Raw genomic sequence first — 21,431 nt, 5'->3', positions numbered from 1 at the left:
TGAACTATTAACAGGAAGATAAGGGGGTTAACTGAGTAAATGTTCAACAAGCCAGAGTCCCTGCAGAGAGTGGCAACAGCGACCAGATCTTGTTACCTTCTTGCTTTGAGTGTTACCTCTCTGGTTGGACTAGGGATAGAAGAACAAGACAGATAGAAGGACCCCGATACTGAAGTGCAAAATGTAGTTAAGTCCTGGCCGTGGCTTAACTTCCGGGAGACTCTGTGAGCACATTTGCATGAAAATAGTAAGCTGAATGAAAAGGGGCTCCTGCCTTGGAGGGAGGTGGTAGCCATAAGATGGAAAGAGTGTTCTTGGCGGGGCATGAGCAGAGTCTGTACTGTTGTAGGTTCAGCGCCCTGGGGCCTCTGTCACCCTCACAGCCCATTCAGGGAGCCTGCACCCTGTGCCAGGGACTCTGCTACATGCTTTGCTTGTAAAAACTCATGTACTGCTCACTGCAGATCTGTGAAAGAGGCTGTATTTTAATCACCATTTTATAGATGAGGAAATTGAGGGTTAGGGGTTCAGCAACTTGGCTAAAGTTCTTGCCTAGCGAGTTGCAGGGACTGGATTGAAGCCCCGTTGGTCTGACCCGAAAGCCTGTGAAGCGCTGGCTCTTCACTCCTGGAGCCATGGTTCCTAATGGTTGCTAAGTCTTAAGGGTCACAGATAACCCTGAGAATACAGTAAGAGTTTTGGGTTGACAGGTATTCACATGTGCCAGGTCTCAGGTTAAGAGCCCCTGGTTCCAGGACACATTTATCTGGATCTTCTTAAGCCACCCCATGGCTGATGTCCACAAACCAAACTGTGCCTTTGACACTTCGGACCAGCCCCAGTACACCCAGTCCTGCTGCTCATAAGAGGCTCCTCCATAATGAAGGGGAAGGAGAGGGAGGAGATGACTTGTTGGCTGGGGCTCACGTTCTGATGAGTGAAGAAACAGCAACAACTTGTGTAGCTTCACAGACGGCATCAGATGGTCTGTGCCTTTGAGGAACTTGGGAGCTGGTGGAAAAGGTGAAACTAATGTATGTTTGGACAACAGAGGACAGTACCAGAGGGGGCTGAGAAGAGCTAGCAGACGGAGGAGGTGTAAGGGGAGAAGCACGGATTGGGATCACAGAAATGTGGGTTCCACTCCCAGCCCTGCCCACTGACGCCCTGAGTGCTTTTCATCAGCCGCTTTATCTTGCCATAGTTTCTTCCTTGGAGTGTGAAGGAACTGGGTTACGCCATTGCTGGGGCGCCTCTATGTCCCTGAAAGGTGAGGTGGGTGGGAAAGATGGACGCCTGAGGATTGATACTTGCTGCCCTCCAGGTACCGTCTCTGTATGGTTGAATCTGCTCCTCTTGTCACTGTCCCAAGGCTGCTGTTAGGAATCCCATCCTACAGATGATGCCAAGTAGATTCAGAACTGCTATCTAATGCCATATTTCCAGCTCAGGGTGGGCTTAGTCCAGTGGTGGCAGGTCTCTGGGATGTTGGGAAAGGGACAGACAGATTTGGGATGGAGTAGTGTTTGGATGGAACCAAAAGAGATAAAGGTGCCTAGCAATCCCAGAGCCTTCAAAGAATTAATGTCTCTCCTTGTGTTTTTCTTCTCTTTGATTTCAACAGGCCACTTCCCAAACAAAGCCATGCCCTCTGCAGGAACACTTCCTTGGGTTCAGGGGATTATCTGTAATGCCAATAACCCCTGTTTCCGTTATCCGACTCCTGGTGAGGCTCCCGGGGTTGTTGGAAACTTTAACAAATCCATGTAAGTACCAGATCAGGTTTTCTTTCCCAGACTTGTCCATTAATACTTTTCCTTCCCTTCTCAACCTCCAGAGAATTTTGAATGGCTGGATTTGAGTGAAGCTGCTTTTGGGAAGGCTTGTGTGATAAAGTCCGATGTAAGACTGGGTGACCTCACTTTGGTGCATTTTAGGAGTAACATTATGTAGCTCAAAGTGCTGTGGCTGGGGGCTGTTCCTCCAAAATCTGGTGGGTAAGTAGAGAAGGGAGACACAGCACATCAGCTTCATCCGTTCATTAGCAAACACTCATTTGGCAAACATTTATTTGTGTGGAAAACGGCTGGTCTAGGAGCTGGGGGGCCAGAGATGTGCAGAGGGAGGGGCCTGCCCTCCGGGAGCTCACAGCTAAAGCTGGGGGAGTTTGGTCCTTCCTAATGCAACGCCCCGCCGTCTGCAGCTCTTTCTCATCCCTGGGTGTGAGCTCCCTGAGGGCCAGGATGTTGTTTTCTTTGCCTTTGTATGAGCCATTGAAGAATCTTGGCGTGTGAGATCATGACATGAGGTGGAATGGCCTGGGGACTACAGGAGATGGAGCAAGACGGTTCTGAGGAAGCTGCCACTGAGCAGGCAGGACCCTGTTCTGATGTTCATGGACCTTAGGCTTCGTGGCTTTCATGGACCCCTTCTTTCATGCAAAACTATTAAAAATTTTATTTTGTAACTGTGTTGGTATAAAGGGGAGTATAATTCAGACTGGATTCATTATCATATATATTCATTCTGAATTTCTGAATTTTGTTCTTCATTTTGATTATAAAAGAAATGTAAAATTTTTGTGAAGCCCTTAGAGTGTCTCGGGCTCTGGGCACTGTGCTTGCTGCATCTCATGGATAAGTTGGTCCTGGGGGCTGGTGTGTGCGTGTGTGTGTGTGTGTGCGTGTGTGTGTGTGTGTGTGTGCATGTGTGTGTGAGAGAGAGAGAGAGAGAGAGAGAGGGCAGGCTTCCTGGAGAGGAGGCACGTGGGCTGGACTTTGAATGCTGGTAGGGTTTGGTTGTGTGGACACAGAGGAGGAGCTCTTGGGGTAGGGCTGGTGGGTGGGTGGTTGGGAGCATTGGGTGTCTGTGAAGCTGGGTGTGGGGGCAGGATTAGGTCAGGGCTGGCCCATGGAGGAGCCAGTGGCCAGGCTGGGTCTTCCTGGCAGGTACTTTCTTCAAGCTGGACAGGCAGCTGGTCTAACCAGAGCTTTTCTACTTTTCTTGCACCCCCCACAGTGTGTCTCGCCTGTTCTCAGATGCTCGCCGGCTTCTTTTGTATAGCCAGAGAGACACCAGCATGAAGGACATCCACAAAGTTCTGAGAACCTTGTACCAGATCGAGCGTTCCAGCTCACGTAAGCACACGCCTTCTGTGAATTGGTTCATAACTGGAAATTAACCTGCACAGAGGAGAGACAGCAGCCCAGGCGGCCTGGTGTTTCTTTTAGCTCCTCCCTATGGGATTTTTTTTCCCTCAGTGGCTGGGCTGTAAGGCTTCTCTGCAGGATGTATTTGAGAAGAAACTAGGAAGACAGTGAGTGTGCTGGCCTCCGGGGGATGCAGAAGAAAATCCCCCATAGAGAGATGGCACAGGCCTGGCATTAGGACAGTTAGGGGTGCGAGTTGCTGCCAACCTCAGTTTTTTTGGAATTGGCCATATGGTTGCAGCGAATGGGCACATTTATAGATAGAGGATACTTCTGTGCATACAAGAGCAATTACAGTTGCAACTTGATTTGGAAAAGTGAAAGATAAGCATTCATTTCTCAAAGGAAAATGCAGTTCATCTTCCCCCGAGTCATTTGATTTAGTTTGATGGGCATTTGAACTCTGATCTTTAAAAAGTGACATCTGCATCTCTGATGCGGGGAGTGCGTGGGCAGTTTGTGGCATGCCGCCTGGAAGTGTCTGAGAGCAGGCAGCTTGCTGGCCGGGCACTGGCTGCAGAAGTCACTCGTGGAGTAGAGGGTGGTGGGAGCCGGCCCGGGTGCAGGCAGTGATGGCGTGCGTGCTCTGTAGAGAGTTTACGAACAATAATGAAACTAACTGAAGCAGTCTATGCGCCGGTGGTTCTAAACAGTGTGAGTGGTAAATTGCTTCCATCACGAGTCAGCCGCCACTACTGTTCTAGGAAAGTAGTTTTTTTACTTAGTTCAGTGTCTGGGGAGGGATGAGGTAGGCCGGCTTTTGCTGAGGCGCTTCCCAGCTTGCGATCCACTTGGCAAAAGAAGAAATGGTGTTAAGTGCTAGAGTTTAAACCAGACTTGGGCTGGAGCTGTCTCTTGGGGAGTGGGACTGTGCTTTCCCTGGGCAGGAAAAGAGGCAGCGGGCAGCGTGGGACCTGCCGACAAAGGGAGGCCAAGCTGAGTGTGGGGTGGTGCGGGGTGGGGGTGGGGGGTCGTTTCACATCGGGGCAGATGTGGCCCCCCTTGGGCTCCTGGGTCAGCTTTGAGGAGTGCCCAGCCAGACCACCCCCAGATGCAGGGCCCTGTCCTGCACATGTGTGCCTGTCCCAGCATAGGACACAGAAGTCGCAACCACCAGTCAAAACATCGTCCTTCCCGATCTACTGGGGGTCCCCTGCCTGGTGGACCAGAGGCAGAGCTAGGGTTGTTTCTCCTACTGTGGAGACAGTGTGACCCAGAGGACAGAGTGCTACGATGTATTACTTTGTAGCTTGGTGACTCTGTAAGTCCTTTAGGTGCTTGTGGGCCACTCTTCTCATCTGTAAAGTGGAGAAACCTAGCTCATAGGATTGTTGTGGGGAGTGAAGGAGATGAAACATTTAATTGTCAAAAAAGTGCTCCTGGCATGTAGGAGCACTCTGTGAACGTGGGCTGTGATTATTTTGGAGTGCTGCTGTCTTGGCCAAGCCGTTCAACCTCTCTGAGTCTTGATTTTTTCAGCTATAAATAACAGGTAGCTTGTAATGTAAAATGTAAACCCTAACATGATGTCCGGCACACAGTAGATGTTCAATAAAAAGGAGCAACTATTATTCCTGCGTGTCAGTGATGCATTCCTGAGCACCCTGCCTCGGTCTTTGCCTCTCCACTGCACGGCTGGAGAAACACTTTTGATGGTGGGTAAGTTGTTACGCAGAGTTTCAGATCTCGGTGGAGACTTCCCTAGACACACAGCAACCAGAGACATGAGTTAGGATGGAGCAGAGAAACCAAACCTGTGCTCAGAAAACGTTATCTGCACAGCTCCAAAGAGAGATCTCTGATTTTGATTGTCTCTATTTGCTGAACTCTCCGTTCACCCAGTAAGTTCCCTTATCTGCCCTGCAGCTACTTCTTAAATGCTTCCACCTTGCTTTGCCTGTCTTGCAGCACTGAGCCAGGCCTCAGTCCAGAGGGAAACTCACAGAAACATGGCTTCTTCTGAGGTGAAGTCAGTAGCTCTTTGCTGAATTTGAATAGCACTCTAGCTGTCAGAGAGAGTCCGAGGCTGGATATGTCAGTGTGGCTTCCGCTTAGAGACCTCTGTTTATCTGCACAACAGCCCTGCTCACAGCGCAGTGGGCTCTGCTCTCTTGCAGTGTCGCTGTCAGGAAGGGAAGGATCCTTGGTCCAGAGCCCTGCCCTCATCAACCTTTCCTACCTTCCACACACCCAGTTCCCAAGGCGGGGACCTGCCTCTCACATGGCAGCTCATTTTGGGTATTGGCAGCTCTGATTATCAGACAGTATTCACTGGTTTGCTGTACCTTCCAGAGACTGAGGCTCGTCTAGTTCCCTTCAGATGTTTAAAGACAGCTCTTGTGTGTTTTCCCTTCTCTTCCGAAGCCTTTCCTTTTTCTAGGATACATGTCCTCCATTCCTCTTCTGGAATGTGGCCCCTTCCCTGTCCTCCCATCTCTGCCTCTCCTCTGGTTGGCTGTGTTTCACTGTGTCTGTGTCTTTCTCGAAGTTGATCAGAAATTACAACGGTCTTCCAGCACAGAGCAGAAAGGGACTTTTGCCTCTCTTGTTCTGAGCCCCCTATTTCTGTTAACGCAATCTGAGATTGCAGGAGGCTTCCTGGCATCCATGTCACACTGTTGACTCATATTCCATGTGCAGTCAACTCAAACTGCAGAGCCTTTTAAATACTCGGTATGGCAGATGACTTGTTCTCCGAACTGTGCTGTTGGCTTTTTAAGCCTAAAGGGAGAAAATCTCTCTTTTCTATTTTACATGGCTAGAGTCCCTGCGTTGCTTCATCCTACTGGTTCTGCTGTGTATTATATTGTTGTTGCCTGTTGTGCAGGAATTTGATAAATAGCTCTCTTTGTTCTCATCCAAGTTGCTGCTGGCTGTGGAACCAAGGCTTGAGGTTTGGATCAGGCCACTGGAGACTCACAACCTGTTTGGACAGGGCCATTCAGGCCTTTACAGATCTCCCAGCCCACGTTGTCATCCGTGCTGGGCCCCTGGGCTCCTGCGTCTGTGATCTGGCTAGAGGACTTATCTTCTTTGTTCTTTCCTTCCACTTCCATCTGCTGAATCGTTGGACTGTCCACAGGTAATTTGTGGACAGGGAGTCTCTGCTCTCTTCTAGTCCCATGGTTTGCCGGGCTAGGGCATTGTTTCCTTTCCACTGGTTGGATAGGCTCTTAGAGGCCACTTAGTTCATTTATAGATAAAAGGGTGGATTGGTTCAAACATTCAGCCAGTATTTATTGAACATCTAATATGTCCCAACCACTGTTCTAGGTGCTGGGACACAGAAGAGTACAAAACGCATATGGCCCCTGTCCATATGGAACGTCTGTTCTAGAAAAGACTGTGATTGGAGATTGGGGGGGGGGAGTTTCCCAAGTTTGCGCAGCCACTGGAGGGATGTTCCAGGAAAGGGACCCAGCTAAAGCTCCACTGCCCTGTGCGGTGCTCTTAGTAGAGAGCAGTGCTCTCTTGTGCTGTTCTACTAATCCTCCAAATGGGAAGACCTCCAGTTTTAAGAGTTAAGTCAGAGACAGATCTAATTATCCTTGAAACCATCCTAGTTAAGAAACTCACATAGGAAGCTTTACAGGGTGGTCTTACCCAGTTTTCTCATCACTGGAACTTTTGGGACATTTTATTATTTTCTTCCTAAACCCACAACCCCCCAGGCTGAGTAGGGGCTAAATCAAAGTTTGGGAGTCAAAGTGGGGAGCACTCGTTCTTCTTAAGTTGCTATCATGACTACAATCGAAAAGAAATGTAAAAGTGGCACATATTCTCAAAAACTCTAGAGAAAGTGACAGGTTTAGATTCTGTGTCTGTGAGATGCAGCCTGGCAGGAAGGAGTGTTTCTCCGAGCGAGCCTTGTGTGGTATCCGAGATGACTTCCAGCAGTACAGAGATGACAGCTTCGAATTTTAACCCACATCACATTGCAGTTTCATGGGTATTACTGTTCCAGAGGATGTTAAATAGGAAAAAAAATTAAAGTTAATTTAAAGCAGACATACTTTTTTGTGGATGTGGTGAAACTTGTGAGTAGTTTGTAGATGACTGAAGATTTGCAAGTGCTGTTGTAAGAGAAGGAATTTTGGGCTTTGTCTTAAGATTCGTTTTGGGGGAGTGACGTCACCAAGATGGTGAACTAGGTCTTTGCTGACTTTGCTGCCCCTCACAGGAAGACTCATTTGGGGAACATTCTGTTCGTCATTAAGTGTGGACCTTGGGCGTGTTTTGATTCGTCCTGACCTTCAGTTTACCTGGAAGATAGAGATTAGCTGCCCTGCAGGTTGTCAAGCACTAGATCAGATGGTATCGTGGATGACTGAGAGCAAGGTCCTAGCACATAGTTGACCTGCACTTAATCTGATTAGTTTACCTCCCTTTCTGTTGCTGGCTGACTATGTGACTTTTCCAATCTGTTCAACCTCGCTGGGCCTCAACTTTCCTTGCCTCAAAATTGGGACTTTGACGAAACAATCTGAATATGTTTCACCTTGAAAACTTGGTCAGTACTTGGATGGAGGATCCCCCTGGGACTAACTGGGGATGTGATCTGTCCCCTGCCTATAGTCCCCTGAGGGCAGGGCTGGACTTTGTTTATGGCTCTGTCCCACATGTCCGCAAGGTAGGACAGTACAATCAGGCCCATGGTAAGCAGTCAGTGGATCTTTATGGAATGAAGATACCTGCCCTTTCTCCTTCACAGAGTATTTAAAGGGTCAAGTGAAAGCACTTTAAAAAGTATAAAATCCCAGTATATGTCATTTTCCAGTTGATCCCTATATGTGAACCCAAGTCAGTGGGGGTCTCAATTAAAATTAATGACAGAAGTTCTTAAGAACAGTCTTGGTTTATTTCTTTCACAAGGTTTACCTTCCAGAACTTGACTGGAAGGGCTGCTGTGAACACAGAGGCTTGAAGTGGATTTCCTGAGAAGCTGAAGAAGTCCCACTTTCCTAGCCCCCTTCTAAGGCCCTGGTAGAGATCCAGCAATCAAAAAGTGCCGAAGTAGGATTTTAAGAAAATATCCTTTTTCTTAAAGAGAGTCCCCCTCAAACCGTGTCGACTCCAGGCATCACACACGTGCAGCTGCCCCTGCCAGAGGCCTGGGGAGACGGGAAGAAGCACCTCTGTCCTCAGCCTCCTCCTGCACCCCGCCCTCCAGGCTTGCTCACCACCCCACGCCTGCTGCCTCCTCACTGGGGTCCTGGCGTTTTCCGACCAACCGACCTAGTGGTCAGCAGACCCGCAGCACTAAGGCCTTCCGGATGGGGCCAGTGATGCTCAGATCAGGACCGGGCTCTGCTTCTCTGCCTTTACTGCTTATTCCCTTTAGAGCTACTTAAATGCCGTCCTCGTGACACCTGACGGGCTCATTAGCCTGCTTCCTGCCGAACATTTCTGCTCAAACATCCACTTCGCCCCAGTGCCCGGCTTCTCTCCTGAATCCTGGAGTCTGGACTGCAGACCCTCCTTCCTCTCTAGGAGGCACTGGGGGCCCAGGCCCCTCTTGAGATGGCCCCATATGTGGCGGGCAGAGCTTCCTGCTTGGCTGAAAGTTGGGAAGTGCACATCCTGGGGCTGAGGCTTCTTGCCTTCCTGGGGCGGGCTCTCCTCACACCCGCTGCAAGAGGTCCCCTAACTCCCCCAGGGAGCTGGGCTCTTATCTACTGCTTCATCCCATGACGGCTCCCTCAGCCTCACCATTACTTCTGCTGCTCCAAGGACAATTCCCTGGCTGGTGGGGGTGCTATGAGAGTTCTCTGTCTTTATCAGCTGTGGCCTGGCCCAACGGACAGAGCTGTGGGTTCTGTGGTGTGGCTGGGTGCCAGACCCCCAATCTCCCCTGTGCATGGAACTCAGCAACTTTCATTCTCAGCCAAGATCTTTGCTCTGTACATATCTAGCCCCGTCTCAAATTACAGCTCCACCAGTGTCTTTTACTAGAAGCCCAGGAGGTGCTCTGGGGGACTTCAGATCATTTTTCTGGACCTGCTAAATTGGGCCAAGCCAGGTAGTGGGGCAGTTAAGGGAGAGCTTTCAGGCTGTACTTAAGGCCACAAGACCACACATTTCTGAGGATGCCTCATGTGCCATCATCCCTGTGAATGGCACTCCTCAGGAGAACTACCTGAAGTTGAGTACTTTAACTCAGCTTCCCCCGAGGGGGACTAGGGTTACAGCTGGCCTCCCACAGCCCCTGATTCAGGGGCTTCTGTAATGCTTTCTTTCCAGAATGTAGAGACCTCTGAAGCTTATGAGAACTTTGCCAGGAAAGAGCAAGGAAGATTTGGGCATTTTGTCACTGGGCTGGAGATGTCCCTTTGGAAGACATCCCAGATCGCTGAGGTCGGGGGTTGGAAAGGGGAAGGACTGGAGGGGAGATCCAGGGCAGTGCTGCAGACATCCTGACACCCCAACGTGGGTCTTGAGTTTCTCCATTCCTTTGGCTAGATTTTTGAGTGTCAGTGGCATGGCTGTCATTTTCTGTATATTCAGGGTTCAGATCTGGCTTGTTTGGCCTTTTTGATATGGCTCTGACCAAGACTTTTGTGAACTAAGTCCTGAGGGTTATGCTGGATTTTACTTAGGGAAGCGGATTGTAAGTTTCTGGCTGCTGGTTTACTGATAATTCTGAGAACTCAATGTATGGACCTTTGATTCTCTTTTGATCTTTGAAAGTCAGAAAGATTTGATCCCCTGAGGGCAGGGCAGGCTTTGGTGACATGGCAAGGTAGTTGGCTGTAGCAGGGAGTTGAGGGAAAGGGTTGTAAAATTATCACGTTGTAAACATCCACTGGGGCGGTACCACTTGGCAGCCAGACTGCCTTGGTTCAGGTCCTGGCTCTGCTGTTTACCAGCTGGATGACCTCAGATAATTCTGTAGCATCTCTGTGTCTGTTTCCTCAGGATGGAGATAACCAATCCTCTCTTAGGGATGCTGTGAGGAGTAATGAGATACTAATCATAAAGCAGTTAGCACAGTATCAGGCATGTCGTGAGCACCAGGCTTGTACTACAGTTCATTGCACAACCATCATGTGAAGCAGAGAATTTTGTTCCTTTTTGTGCACATAAAGGAGCGGAAGTTCAGAAAGGCTAAGTAACTTGCCTAAGGAAGCACAGCTGGCAAAGGGCAGGAATAGGACTAGAACTCCAGACTTTCATACTCGGCTTGCATGTTATTACAGCTGAAAGGGAGCAGCCCAGAGTAGCCAGAATTTTTCCCAGGTCTCAGGGTACTGGGCATGGATGGGCTGGGATCAGAGAGGAGACAAGGGCTTCCAAGAGAACTGCCAGATTTCCTCCACTTCCTGGCTTCATGGGTAACAGGCATGGGTGGAACGTTCCCCAAGGCTTGTTTAAAAAGAATATCCTGTGACTCACCGCCACTTCTCCTTCCCTGCCTGAACCCCTTCCTTCCATGTGGGCTGCTGCTGAAGTTGAGGCTGCAGCCTCCAACTTTGTTTTCTGTTCTTGTGGGCCCGTGGATCATCCTGGGAGATCAGATGACATATGTGTCAGCGTTATGTCATCAAACTGGAAATTCCGTGAAATCTTTGGGTGATTGCAATTCCGGTCCATGTGCACTTATCAGAAGTTCTAGTTGGGGGCCTTAGTGTTTCATATTTTGAAAGTTTCCCAGACCTGTCAAAGGCAGGCAGTGTCTCAAAGCCCAGGCTGTTGGTTTCCTTCCAGGGTAGGGCCCGGCTGGGCTGCCGTCAGAGGGATGCAGTTCTGTACTGCTGTGTTGAAACTAAAGGGAATCAAAGGTCAGCTTTACCCAGACAAGAATAGAAAACACAATTGTACTCAATTACAGGATGGCATGTACCACACAATATGATTGCCTTTAAAGAGTTTGGATTGTTAACATCGAGTACAGTGTTTCATGTCCCTTGCTTTTCCAGCATGAGATTTATGTACCTTGTGGGTGGCAAAGAGCAATTTGGGAGTCCAGTTTGTTTCTCCTCGAAAGCTTCCCTTTTCTAGCCCTCTTAATCATGGTTGCACTGAGACGCAGAAAAGCAAACGCAGAGATGTCCCAGCTGTTTTCTTGCTTTGTCTAATGTCAGTTCCTTGTCTCTTCCTCTCTTTCTCCAGAACTCACTGGGGCCAGTGCTACCTCCTCAGTGTTACCTTTCCTTTCCTTCTGGGCTCCCTAAGCCAGCCCGACTGTGTCCACCACCCGCTCTGCATTCAGGGAGCTCCTGGCCAGCGTGAACAGTCCACCCTCTCCCTCTGGGGCCACAGCCCCCACTGGATCTTTAGGGTCCAGCTGATGTCAGTCTTTGTTTCAGGGGCCACTGACAACCTCTCCCACCTTGTCCACTTCTTAGTAAGACATAGGTATGCTGTCGCCTTAGTAGCTGGATCTGGGAAAGACATGTCATGTCTCTTTCCATCCCCCGATTTTAATGATGAGTGATTATGGAGCAGCAGAGAGGGCTGGAGGCTCACTGTTCTGCTCACCTAACCCTCTGTCCATCTCCTCTTGGAAGGCAAGGGCAGGGATCATATCTTTATACAGCATCTCTTTTCCTACAGGCTCCTGCCTTCAGGAGCTCCAAGAAGTACTGCTACTTTGAACCATAGCTCTAGTGTTTTGGGTTCAATAGCTATTTAGAAGTTTGTTGAACTAATGCAAGTTTCATTACATGTAGAATGAGGAATATGTGGTTCCTCGGTTGTGACGCTCCCATTGGTCTCCAGAGAAGACCCTGGCTTCCCTGGTACTTGCCTCAAAGGGTTCAGGAAGCATAACCCATATAGGGGTTAATTCTAAATATTCTGGTTTTTCTGTGGAACTCTTCACATAAGTGTCATCCAAGACCTTATTAACTTGTTTTGAACTTGTTCAATTTTTCAGCTTATATTTTCTCTTGCAGTGTGTGTGAGTCAGTATCCAGGGTACTCCACACACTTAGTGTCATTAGTGTTTACCTAACCCACAGCCCTAGTGAGGTCAACCTCCATTTAGAGTAAAATGCAGGCTCAGAGAGCCTAAGTGACTTGTCTAAGGCCACATCACTGGAAAATTCTGGAACTGAGATATGAACCAGTTTAGCCAGACTCCAGAATCTGGGATCTTTTAGGTGTGTCTTGGCGTCCCTCAGCAAGCCCTCGTTGCAGAGAAGGAGCTGTCTCCTAGGTTAGGAGCCCCAGGGCCAGATGAACAGCAGGGAGGCCCCTAGGCTGTGTGTACCCCAGGCTCCCGGCTCAGGGAGCAGCCAGGTGGCCTTGCCTTACCCCCTTCTCCAGAGCCCTGCGCTTCCCCAAGAAGCCCTTGTTTTCCCAGAAAGGGTCCAGCCATCTGGGTGAAGCAGGCGGAGCTATCCTTGAAGGGGAAAGTGGAGACCTAGCATCAGGAAGACAAACCGAAACAACAAAAAAGTTCGCCAGAAGCCACCTGAGTCTGTTGGTTCCCACCCCTTTTCTGGCAAAGAAATGTTCGAGGTCTGCTTGATGAGGCCCGACTTAGGCTGAGTAAAGCCAGGAGTGAGAGTCTGGCCGCGGGTCAGGGCTGGGAGACTCTCCTGCGGTCCTTTAAAGAAAAGTATCAGGGCCTTGGAAGCTGACGTGATCTCTTTCTCTACTTCTCCTTTTTTCTCATTTGCCTTCTCCACCCACTTCTCGAGCAGATGATTGCTGTGGTTTCTTTTCATGTTGAACAAAAGAGAAGACAGCGATCTTGAAACCCGAGCTGGGGACGGGAGGGCACTGACCGAGAGTAACCCGGCCGGCTCTGCTGCGGGCTTCCCTCCCCCGCCTTCCTGCCGCTGCTGCGCTGCCTCCTCCCCCCTCCTTCCCCGCCCCCTTCTCCTCCGCTGCACTCAGGCCGGCTGGAAGGCAGCAGAAGGAACGCTTCGTGGCCAGGAGAGCATCCCCCTGGTGCGGTGCCTCTCCCGCCCACCGCCGCTCCCCGCCTGCTGTGAAGTGTTTCCTGAGCTTGCTGCTCAGGGAAACCTGGCCCAGAGCACTGGCAAGAAACTGAGGACTCTGTCCTGTTTGTCCTCAGCCCACAAACACACATTTCACTTGTTTTGTTCTTCAGACTCCAAGCTCCTGAATGGTTTTTTTCTTCTTTTCTTTGCCCATCCTCCCCGGCACCCAAAGCAAAGCTCTCTGGAAAATGACAGGCCTTCTTTGGCAAAACCTCCGGGTAAAACCAAGGAGGCTGAGTTGAGTGGATTTTGGTCCATTTGGGGGAGAGGGTAGCAGAAATGCTCTTGGGGCCTTTTCTGGATGGTGACTCTCAGTCTGCTCTGTGGGCAGCAGGGACTCACGTTTAATTTTGTGTCTGGTCCTGCTGCCTGATGACCATGTTCTCTGACAGCATCTGTATCCTCTCAGTTACCTGCGAAAACTCTCGGGGCTCTTTCCTTCTGAAAGAGTACTTGGCATTTTCTTGATCTCGGTTTTCACACCCTGTGAATGTTATTAATCCCATCTTACATCTAAGGAAACTGAGGGCCAGAGAGATTCAGAGAAGGGGAAAAGTGAGGTTCATGGAAACAACAGAGCTGGGACCTGCATTCAGATCTTCTGATGCCGTGTCGAGGGCTGGCTTAGTTTTACCCCAAGAGTACCTTTCAATGCCAAGGATGAGAAGACCTCTGAGATCATCTTCTACAACCCACACAGACAAGAACCTACCGATAAGAAAACCAAGGGCATGTCAGCTCCCGTGAGCAAAGCTGAATGGCCAAGTAAGCAACTGTCTTTTCCACTAAATGTTCTGTCTTTTGTCCAAAGACTGGTTTTTCTTACTGGTCATCTTCCACCCTGGCCCACCCTGGCCCATCCTTGCTGTGATCCCATAGATGTGATCATTCCCGTGGGTTCTCTGTGAAATGCTAGGTTTATTTATTCTTCTACGAAGTTCAGAATAGACAAATTAGTCACCTTTGACCTTTTCTTCACCTTATAGACAGTATCAGCAGAAAAAATTCAATAATTCAGGAACACAGCCAGGTGAATCCATGACACATACACACACGCACGCACACACACGCACATGAGCACCCACACACATACCTTAGATCATAAATTCAACATTGACTTGGTTGGCAGAGTCACTTCTGTGCTCTTATCTAATCTGAAAGCATATGCTTCAGGGTCAAAGTAGCAATGAAGCTAACGAGGTGTCTTTCCGGAAAGTGATGATGGTATTAGCCAGCCTTTATAGAGAACTTTTCTGGGTTCCAGGCATTATGCTGGCGTTTCAGGTGCATTTTCTCATTTAACCCCTAGCTCAGCCCAGTGAGGAAGATGCTGTTGTCACCCCCACTTATCCTGTTATTGACATGTCCCACGCCCTGCTTCCAGCTCCCACTCACCTGACTATCTTCCTCACCTGGGCTGATGCAGCTCAGGGGGCTTAGAGTCACTCTAGTGCTTTCTTGTCCTGGTTTGTTTCACACTCATATCCTGTTTCACTCTTCCCTACCTGCAGCAGATCACCTCAGTTCGTTAATTTATTCACTCATTTTTGTTCATTCATTCCTTCATCACCCACTATTTATGGGGTGCCTCTTCTGTGCCAGGCACTGCCATGTTTTGGAGTTTCAAAGTCTTGGCCCTCAGATACTCCTGTTCTTCTGGGGAGAAAGATGTGATTTCAGAAAACTGCAGATCGAGGGAAGCATGCATAGGAGGCCATTTAGGGCCCAGAGTATGGCCACCTGATCCAGCTTGAGAGCGGGGAAGTCAGGGCAGGCTTCCTGGAGGAGATGACTCATGGCCCAAGTCAGAAAGAAGGGGTCAGAGTTAGCTAGGCCAAGAGGTGAAGGGCTGTTTCAGACATCAGGCCTTCTCAATATTCTTGGCTTCTCCACTCATTTCCCTGCCGACAACATAATGGAGCAAACTTAGACCAGAGGTACAAGGTCACCCTACTCTGGCCTCATACCATACCTTGTCCTCTTCCTTCTCCTATCCTGTTCCGCAAAATCTTAGGTTTTAAGGAATCTCCTCTATGTTTATCTGCTTGTACATTTATTTATTCATCAGAAACATTTATTGAGAACCTTGTGTACGCAGCACTATGTCTACAGGGTGTCCTGGGTCCTGCCATCATGGGAGGCCTTCCTGTCCTCTCCTCACCAGCCATAGCCTCTGGAAATTTGTGGCTCTCTGATCTTTTTCAGAATTTGGCTTCAGCCCCTTCAGCTTGACTCCCCTGCACTTGCAGATAAGCCTCACTGGGGTCAAATGCTTCCATGAGCTGCCTTCCTCTGGCTTCCTCATCCCTCCTTCTGCTTTGTCTGTTGATTTGCTTCTTCGTCTCCCTTGTCAGCCTTGGAAGTTCCTTGAGGGCAGTGCCTGAGCTCTTCCCTTTTCTCTACACTTCACTGTGGCACACTGGTAAAGTGAGAGAAATATACCCTTCTCAATAATCGCAAAGTTACTACCATTTCTTGAGCACCTACCATGAGCCCTTTGCTCACTATTCATGCTTTACATGCAAATTTCTCTAATCCTCCTACTTTTGAAAGGTGGGCACGGTTATCCTTACTGCTTAGGTAAGCAATCTTGGGCTCAGAAAGGCAAAATGAACTTCTCAAAGCCACACAGTTCACGAACAGCAGAGTCCAGCGTCAAAATTAGGTTTTTCTGGTCCCACACCCCTGATCTTTTCCCCGCACTGTTGTTTCCCAAACTCGGCTGGAATCTCCCTGGGGAGTTTTATAAAATTCGAATGCCTAGTCTTAGCCCCAGAAGTTCTGATCACCTGGAAGTTGTTGGGGAAAGGGGGTGTGTGTGTGGCCTGGGCACTGAGAGATTTGTCAGGCCCCCTCTGAGAGTCTAATGAGCCAAGGTTGAGAGAATCAGTGCACTGACCGCATTGCCTTCCTGCGTCCACACTGTCTGCAGCTTGTTGGTGGTGATGTGTGAATCTGAGTCCACGTGTGTGGCAACCATGTGACCAGAAGAATGCAATTTCTTCATAGCCATGGATCTTTGGTCCTCCCTGCTGCCTCCCTGCCCGGCAACCTCACCACCCCATGCACGTGCACTGCCAAGGATTGTTGACTGTTTAATCAGCCTCTTGGTTCTTCTGTCTCATCTAGGCGATTCACTGAGAGGCGGCTGGAGTTTGATCACATCCAGCTGTGCTCATCCTCAGAGCCAGTTGACATAACAGAAATGTCTTGTAAACGTGCTGCGCGTGCTCCCTGGTCTCAAGTGTGTCGCCCTCGTGACCCAGACCCAGTGTGTGTGCAGCCAGGGCCAGCCTCCCTTCTGCGGAGGGAGGAGACTGTTCTGAAGTTCACTGGCACAGTGACCGTGTGCTGCTCTGCCTTTTTACCCTCAGGAGGGGTCTGTGACTTGCCTGGTCACTGAGGGTCAAGCTCATGTGTGTATTCCATTCTGTCCAGGGCTCAGAGAGGTCGTTCTTTTTGCACCTCACTTTATAGGTGAGACAGTGGAGACACAGCAAGGTGAAATGACCTGGCAAACAAATGGATACACAGCCCAGGTTTTCTGAGTCCCAGTGTGGTGCTTTGTTGTCCCACAGTGATCAGTGTCTGGCTTTCCATACCAGACCTCAATTGAAGCCACTAGCTTTCCTATCCTTATTCCTGTTTACCCCTGCCTGGTCCTGGGACATCCTGGGTGTCAATTTGTGTCCCTGGGAGTATATTACTAGTGACCAGGGGTCCTGTTTACTTTTGGGGTGCAGTCTGGGGATCATCCTAATATCCCAGGGCCCTTCTTGGACCTGCACAGCTAAAAGGAAATCTCCTGTGATGCTGCTCAGATACTTACTTCTGGAATCTTCCCAGCTCCAATGCCATCTCCTAGTACTTATTATCCAGCCACCATTCACTGAACAGCAGTGCTTTGCCTGATCTGGGCACCAGGATACGGAGAGAAAACATGTTCTGTGTCTCAGAGGCCTGGTCTGGTGGAGGTAATATGCAAACAAAACAACATTCCTAAAAGCATGGTCCCCAGGCCCCTGCATTAGAAATACAAGGGAGCCTTACTAAAATGTAGATTTTTTTAAGGCCTCATTCTAGGGCCATATTTCAGTATCTCTGAGAATTAGGCCCAAGAAACTGCATTTTAACATGGTCCCTAAGTGAATCTTAGCTGCTCTGAGATTTGGCAACTGCAGAAGTGAACCTGGTGGTGAGAATGTAGTATCGTATGTGAAGGGAGCACCGGGCAGGTGGCAGTCAGCAGGAGCATCTGTTCTCAGGAGGGACACCAGCTGGGCAGGGGCCAGCTTCTGGAGTGTGTCGTGAGGAATAACTAGGGGTTCTCCAGATAAGGTGTAGCCAGAAAATCGTTTCCCTAGAGATGTGAATCCTGCTCAGTGTATCCCTTCTCTAACACCGCAGTATTAAAGTTTGCTTGAGCAGAACATGCCTGGATCAGGCAGTACTGATGAGAATCTGGGTGTATTTGGGCCCTCCTTCTACTTTATCTGTGCACATCACCCTCTTCGCTCCCAGGATTAACTCCTATCCTCTTCAAGTCTCACCTCATGGCCCCGTTTTTAGATCAAACCTCTATTTCTCATCAGTTAAGTGATTTTAATTTGCCCGGTTTGCCCCTAGAGGTCAGTTTGTGCCCGGGCCTGTGGGCTGCCACCTGCCAATGATAACTACCCAGTCACGAGCTCATGATGAGCTGGTTTTCTCTTTATTGAAAGAAGAAGTTGGGTTATTAAGGGGGTAGGGTAGAAGGAGAAGTAAACACTTGAATAAAATATGGCAGGGAAAATGGTAGCATTTCAGTAAGGGGGGCCCCTACCAAGAAAAAGCTGAGGTTTAGAAAGATGATATGAAATTCCTAAGCAACACCACTAGGCATAGCCTCCAACTCTGGAGACTAAAATTGCTTTTTCCGCTCCACTACAGTGGATTGGAATGGAACCCTTTCTAAATGTACTTGGAGGGCTTATTATTTAAAGGAATTCTGTATGAAACCCTGCAGAAATACAGTCATTTAGTAGGGTTGATTTTAAAAATAAATGCATATGCGTTTTCTTAAAGCGCAGCAGACCCGGGTTTTAGAACTCTGAATCATGTGTTCCATGTTTGGAATTAAAATGAGACCCATGCCTGTGAAAGTGCTTTGGTATGCATAATGCTCTGCACCTGTGGTTCTCAAAGTGTGGGCCCCAGACCAGCTGCATCAGCACCACCTGGAAGCTTGTTAGCTTGTTATCCTATTAAGTGAAGTAAGTCGGAGAAAAATATCATATGAGATCACTTATATGTGGAATCTAAAAAATAATACAAATGAACCTATTTACAAAACAGAAACAGACTCACAGACAAACTTGTGGTTACCAAAGAGGAGAGCAGGGGGTGGGGGGATAAACTAGGAGTTTAGGATTAACAGATACACACTCCTATATATAAAATAGGTAAACAACAAGGACCTATGTAGAGCACAGGGGACTATAATATCTTGTAATAACCTATAATGGAAAAGAATCCAGAAAAGAATGCGTATGTATAACTGTGTATAAAGTTGTGTATAACTTTGTTGTACATTTGGAACTAACACATTGTAAACTGACTATACTTCAGTTGTAAGAATGGTTAACAACAAAAAATAAAGAAATACAAATCCTCCAGCTTTGTCCCAGGCCCGCTGAATCAGAAACTCTGGGGGTAGGGCACCAGCAAGCCGTTTTCACAGTCCCTTCAGATGATTCTGATACCCGCCCAAGTTTGAGAACCACAGTTCTGCATCAAGAGGAAATTAGCCCCTGGGGCTTGTGGGAATAGGCTTTAAATATCTCCAAGTTCCGCTGCTTGAGATGGTACTGGGGAGACTGGAGCAGTAGGGTTAGGGTCACAAACCTCAGGTAGGTTGGATGAGAGCATTTAAAAGACCTGGCTTTTTCCTTGAAAAGCAAGACAAGGCTGTGTGTGTGTGTGTACAGCAATGTCACACTCCACACCTTCAGAAAGCAGTCTTTTCATGTTTCTGCTGATAAGGCCAAGCTCCCTGAACCTTGTTTCTCTGTGTGCTTAAGCCAGAGGCCTGTGGTTATCAATCGATTTAAAATGAGGCAGTCAATATTATGACCTTTTTCTCCACCTGCTCCATTGTGCGCACTTTTTTTTTTTTTTTCTGGAGTTACTTATTAAGTGAAAATAAAACACTACTTCTCCAGCAGGCTTGAAGCTTCGTGATTTCCTGGTTGACAATGAAACCATCTCTGGATTCCTACATCACAACCTCTCTCTGCCAAGGCCTACTGTGGACAAAATGCTGGGGGCCAATGTCAGTCTCCGGAAGGTAAGCTACACCCTTTGGCGTCCCTGATGGGGCTGATGGCAATTACATTGTTCTAGAGCCGGGAAGGAAATGAATAAACTCAAGTCTTTGTAATGGTGCTGAAGGAGGTTGTTAGCTCAGAGGCAGCTTCACCTGTTTTTACCTCCCTGCTCAGGCTGGTGTTGCCAAACCATCCGGAGAGTGGGGTGTACAACCTGGCGTCACGGGCCAGCCGGTGGGAATAAAACTGATTTCCTGCCTGTCAGTTGGCACTTGTAGATAACTTCCCCCGGAAAAGGGGACGAATTTAAGTTAAGATGAATTAAACATTTTTTTAAAAAAAATTCACAGTTCTGGGACAATAACTAGGGTTGAGGATTATTGATCTGGAGTAGCTCTGTCTATAAAATCCAAGACAGAGGATTTTAAAAAAACTTAATGCATCCTTTATAGATAGACAAGAAAGATATATAAGGAGAAAATGTTTATTTTTTTTCTTAAATGTATAAAACCAGAAAGTAATGTTAGTGTTTCTATAGAATTTTACCTTAGATTTTAAAAAACTTCCTCTGGCATCATTAGGTATCCCACCACTCCTGAGCAGTGTGCAGCAGACCCTGATTGCATGGTTATTGATTTTCAGAGAAGCATCTCAAGTTCATTCTTTGGCAGAAAGGGGGAACTGCTTCCTTACCCTGTCTCATGTCTACATACTAGCTTGTCTTTACAGTTAGCAGAACTAGTGGAAATATTTATGCCTGAAAATAAGATCTTTGCTTTACATGATCTAGAATTTTTAAAATTAGAAAAATGTGCTTACTGCTTGCCCTTATGAAACTAGGAAAATATGCCTTGTGTTTACCAATTGTGTGGTTGGGCGATGGGCCAAAGGCAGCAGGCTTATGAAAATTGTTAGCCTGATTTCCATTGCCCCCCCTGCCAATCTCCTATCTGTCTGATCCGATCAGTTTAAAATAAGGGGCATCCTTAGTATGGAGGTGGTCCTCACATGGTAATTAGTCTCTGTGCGGTCAGTGTTCTTAAACACAGATACTAAAGGGAGATTGGCAGCAAAGGCTAGTTAGGAACAGGAGGCAAAGTGAAGTGCGCTTGAGTATCTGGCAGTAGGTAGAAACTTAATAGAAACCACGGCAGGCCTAGTGTTTCTGCAGTGTTAGAAAGCTGGGTGGGTCTTAAGAGGCACTGGGTCCATCACTCCCATTAGGTTGCACTATAAGCAGGTCAGGCTGCACTAATTGAAACAAACAGACAACGTAATAATGGAGTAATAAAGAGTCTGAATCATCCATTCATTCATTCCACAGATATTTACTGTCCATATGTTCCAGCACTGTGGACACAAAGGGAGCAAGAAAAACAAGGCCCCTCATCTTACTGAACTGGCTGTCTCATGGACAGTAAGGACCATATATGAAGAAGTGCGGTTTAGTTAGGCCTGGAAAGTTAACTAAATAAACAAAGAGAGGCTCTCTCGGCTATAATGAATAGATAAGAATGACTTAGAATTGGCCTGTCAATGAGAGGAGCTTGACTTTCTAGTACTCTGCTCTGATACAAGTAAAAGGAAGAGTTTCAAACTCTGAAATTGTTTGAACATAGTTCTTTGCAATAGTTAAATATCTGTCTCTACATGTAAATAGTATAAATGCCTTTTTTTTTTCATAATTCAGCCCAGCTCCAGTTTAAGATCTCATGCATTCCAAAGTAATGAGAATTTTCTATTTTCTCTAATAAAAGTGACTTCAGAAGTTCAGGCTTTAGACTTCTATTCACTGAATCACATGTCCTACTTTTGAGAAAAAGAGTTGGACTCAGGATTTCCCTTCACAAGGACAAGAGTGTGGGGGAGGATGAGTCAAACATCACATCCTGATGTTAAGTATCCTATAGGATCATGCCTGGATCCGTCCCGAAGCTCGCTAGAGACCCCGATGCATTGGGCTATTG

General features: G+C 48.0%; 1 protein-coding gene across 4 annotated transcripts in view; it reads left to right on the top strand.

Annotated features, from left to right (window-relative positions):
- ABCA1 (ATP binding cassette subfamily A member 1) overlaps positions 1-21,431 on the top strand; it is a 126,866-nt gene that overhangs the window by 33,024 nt on the left and 72,411 nt on the right. Inside the window, exons 4-6 of one of the 4 annotated variants that reach the window (XM_010952969.3) lie at positions 1,625-1,766; positions 3,019-3,137; positions 19,363-19,484. In XM_010952969.3, coding sequence (XP_010951271.1) covers positions 1,625-1,766; positions 3,019-3,137; positions 19,363-19,484 — 383 coding nt within the window. Of the gene's footprint in view, positions 1-1,624; positions 1,767-3,018; positions 3,138-6,566; positions 13,925-19,359; positions 19,485-21,431 lie in introns of those variants that run through there. The other 3 variants (XM_045515259.2, XM_074361924.1, XM_074361923.1) reach the window with 3 other exon arrangements.

Source organism: Camelus bactrianus, chromosome 4, assembly GCF_048773025.1.
Source record: "Camelus bactrianus isolate YW-2024 breed Bactrian camel chromosome 4, ASM4877302v1, whole genome shotgun sequence".
Lineage (NCBI taxonomy): Eukaryota > Metazoa > Chordata > Mammalia > Artiodactyla > Camelidae > Camelus > Camelus bactrianus.
This window is presented reverse-complemented; position numbering and strand designations above follow the sequence as displayed.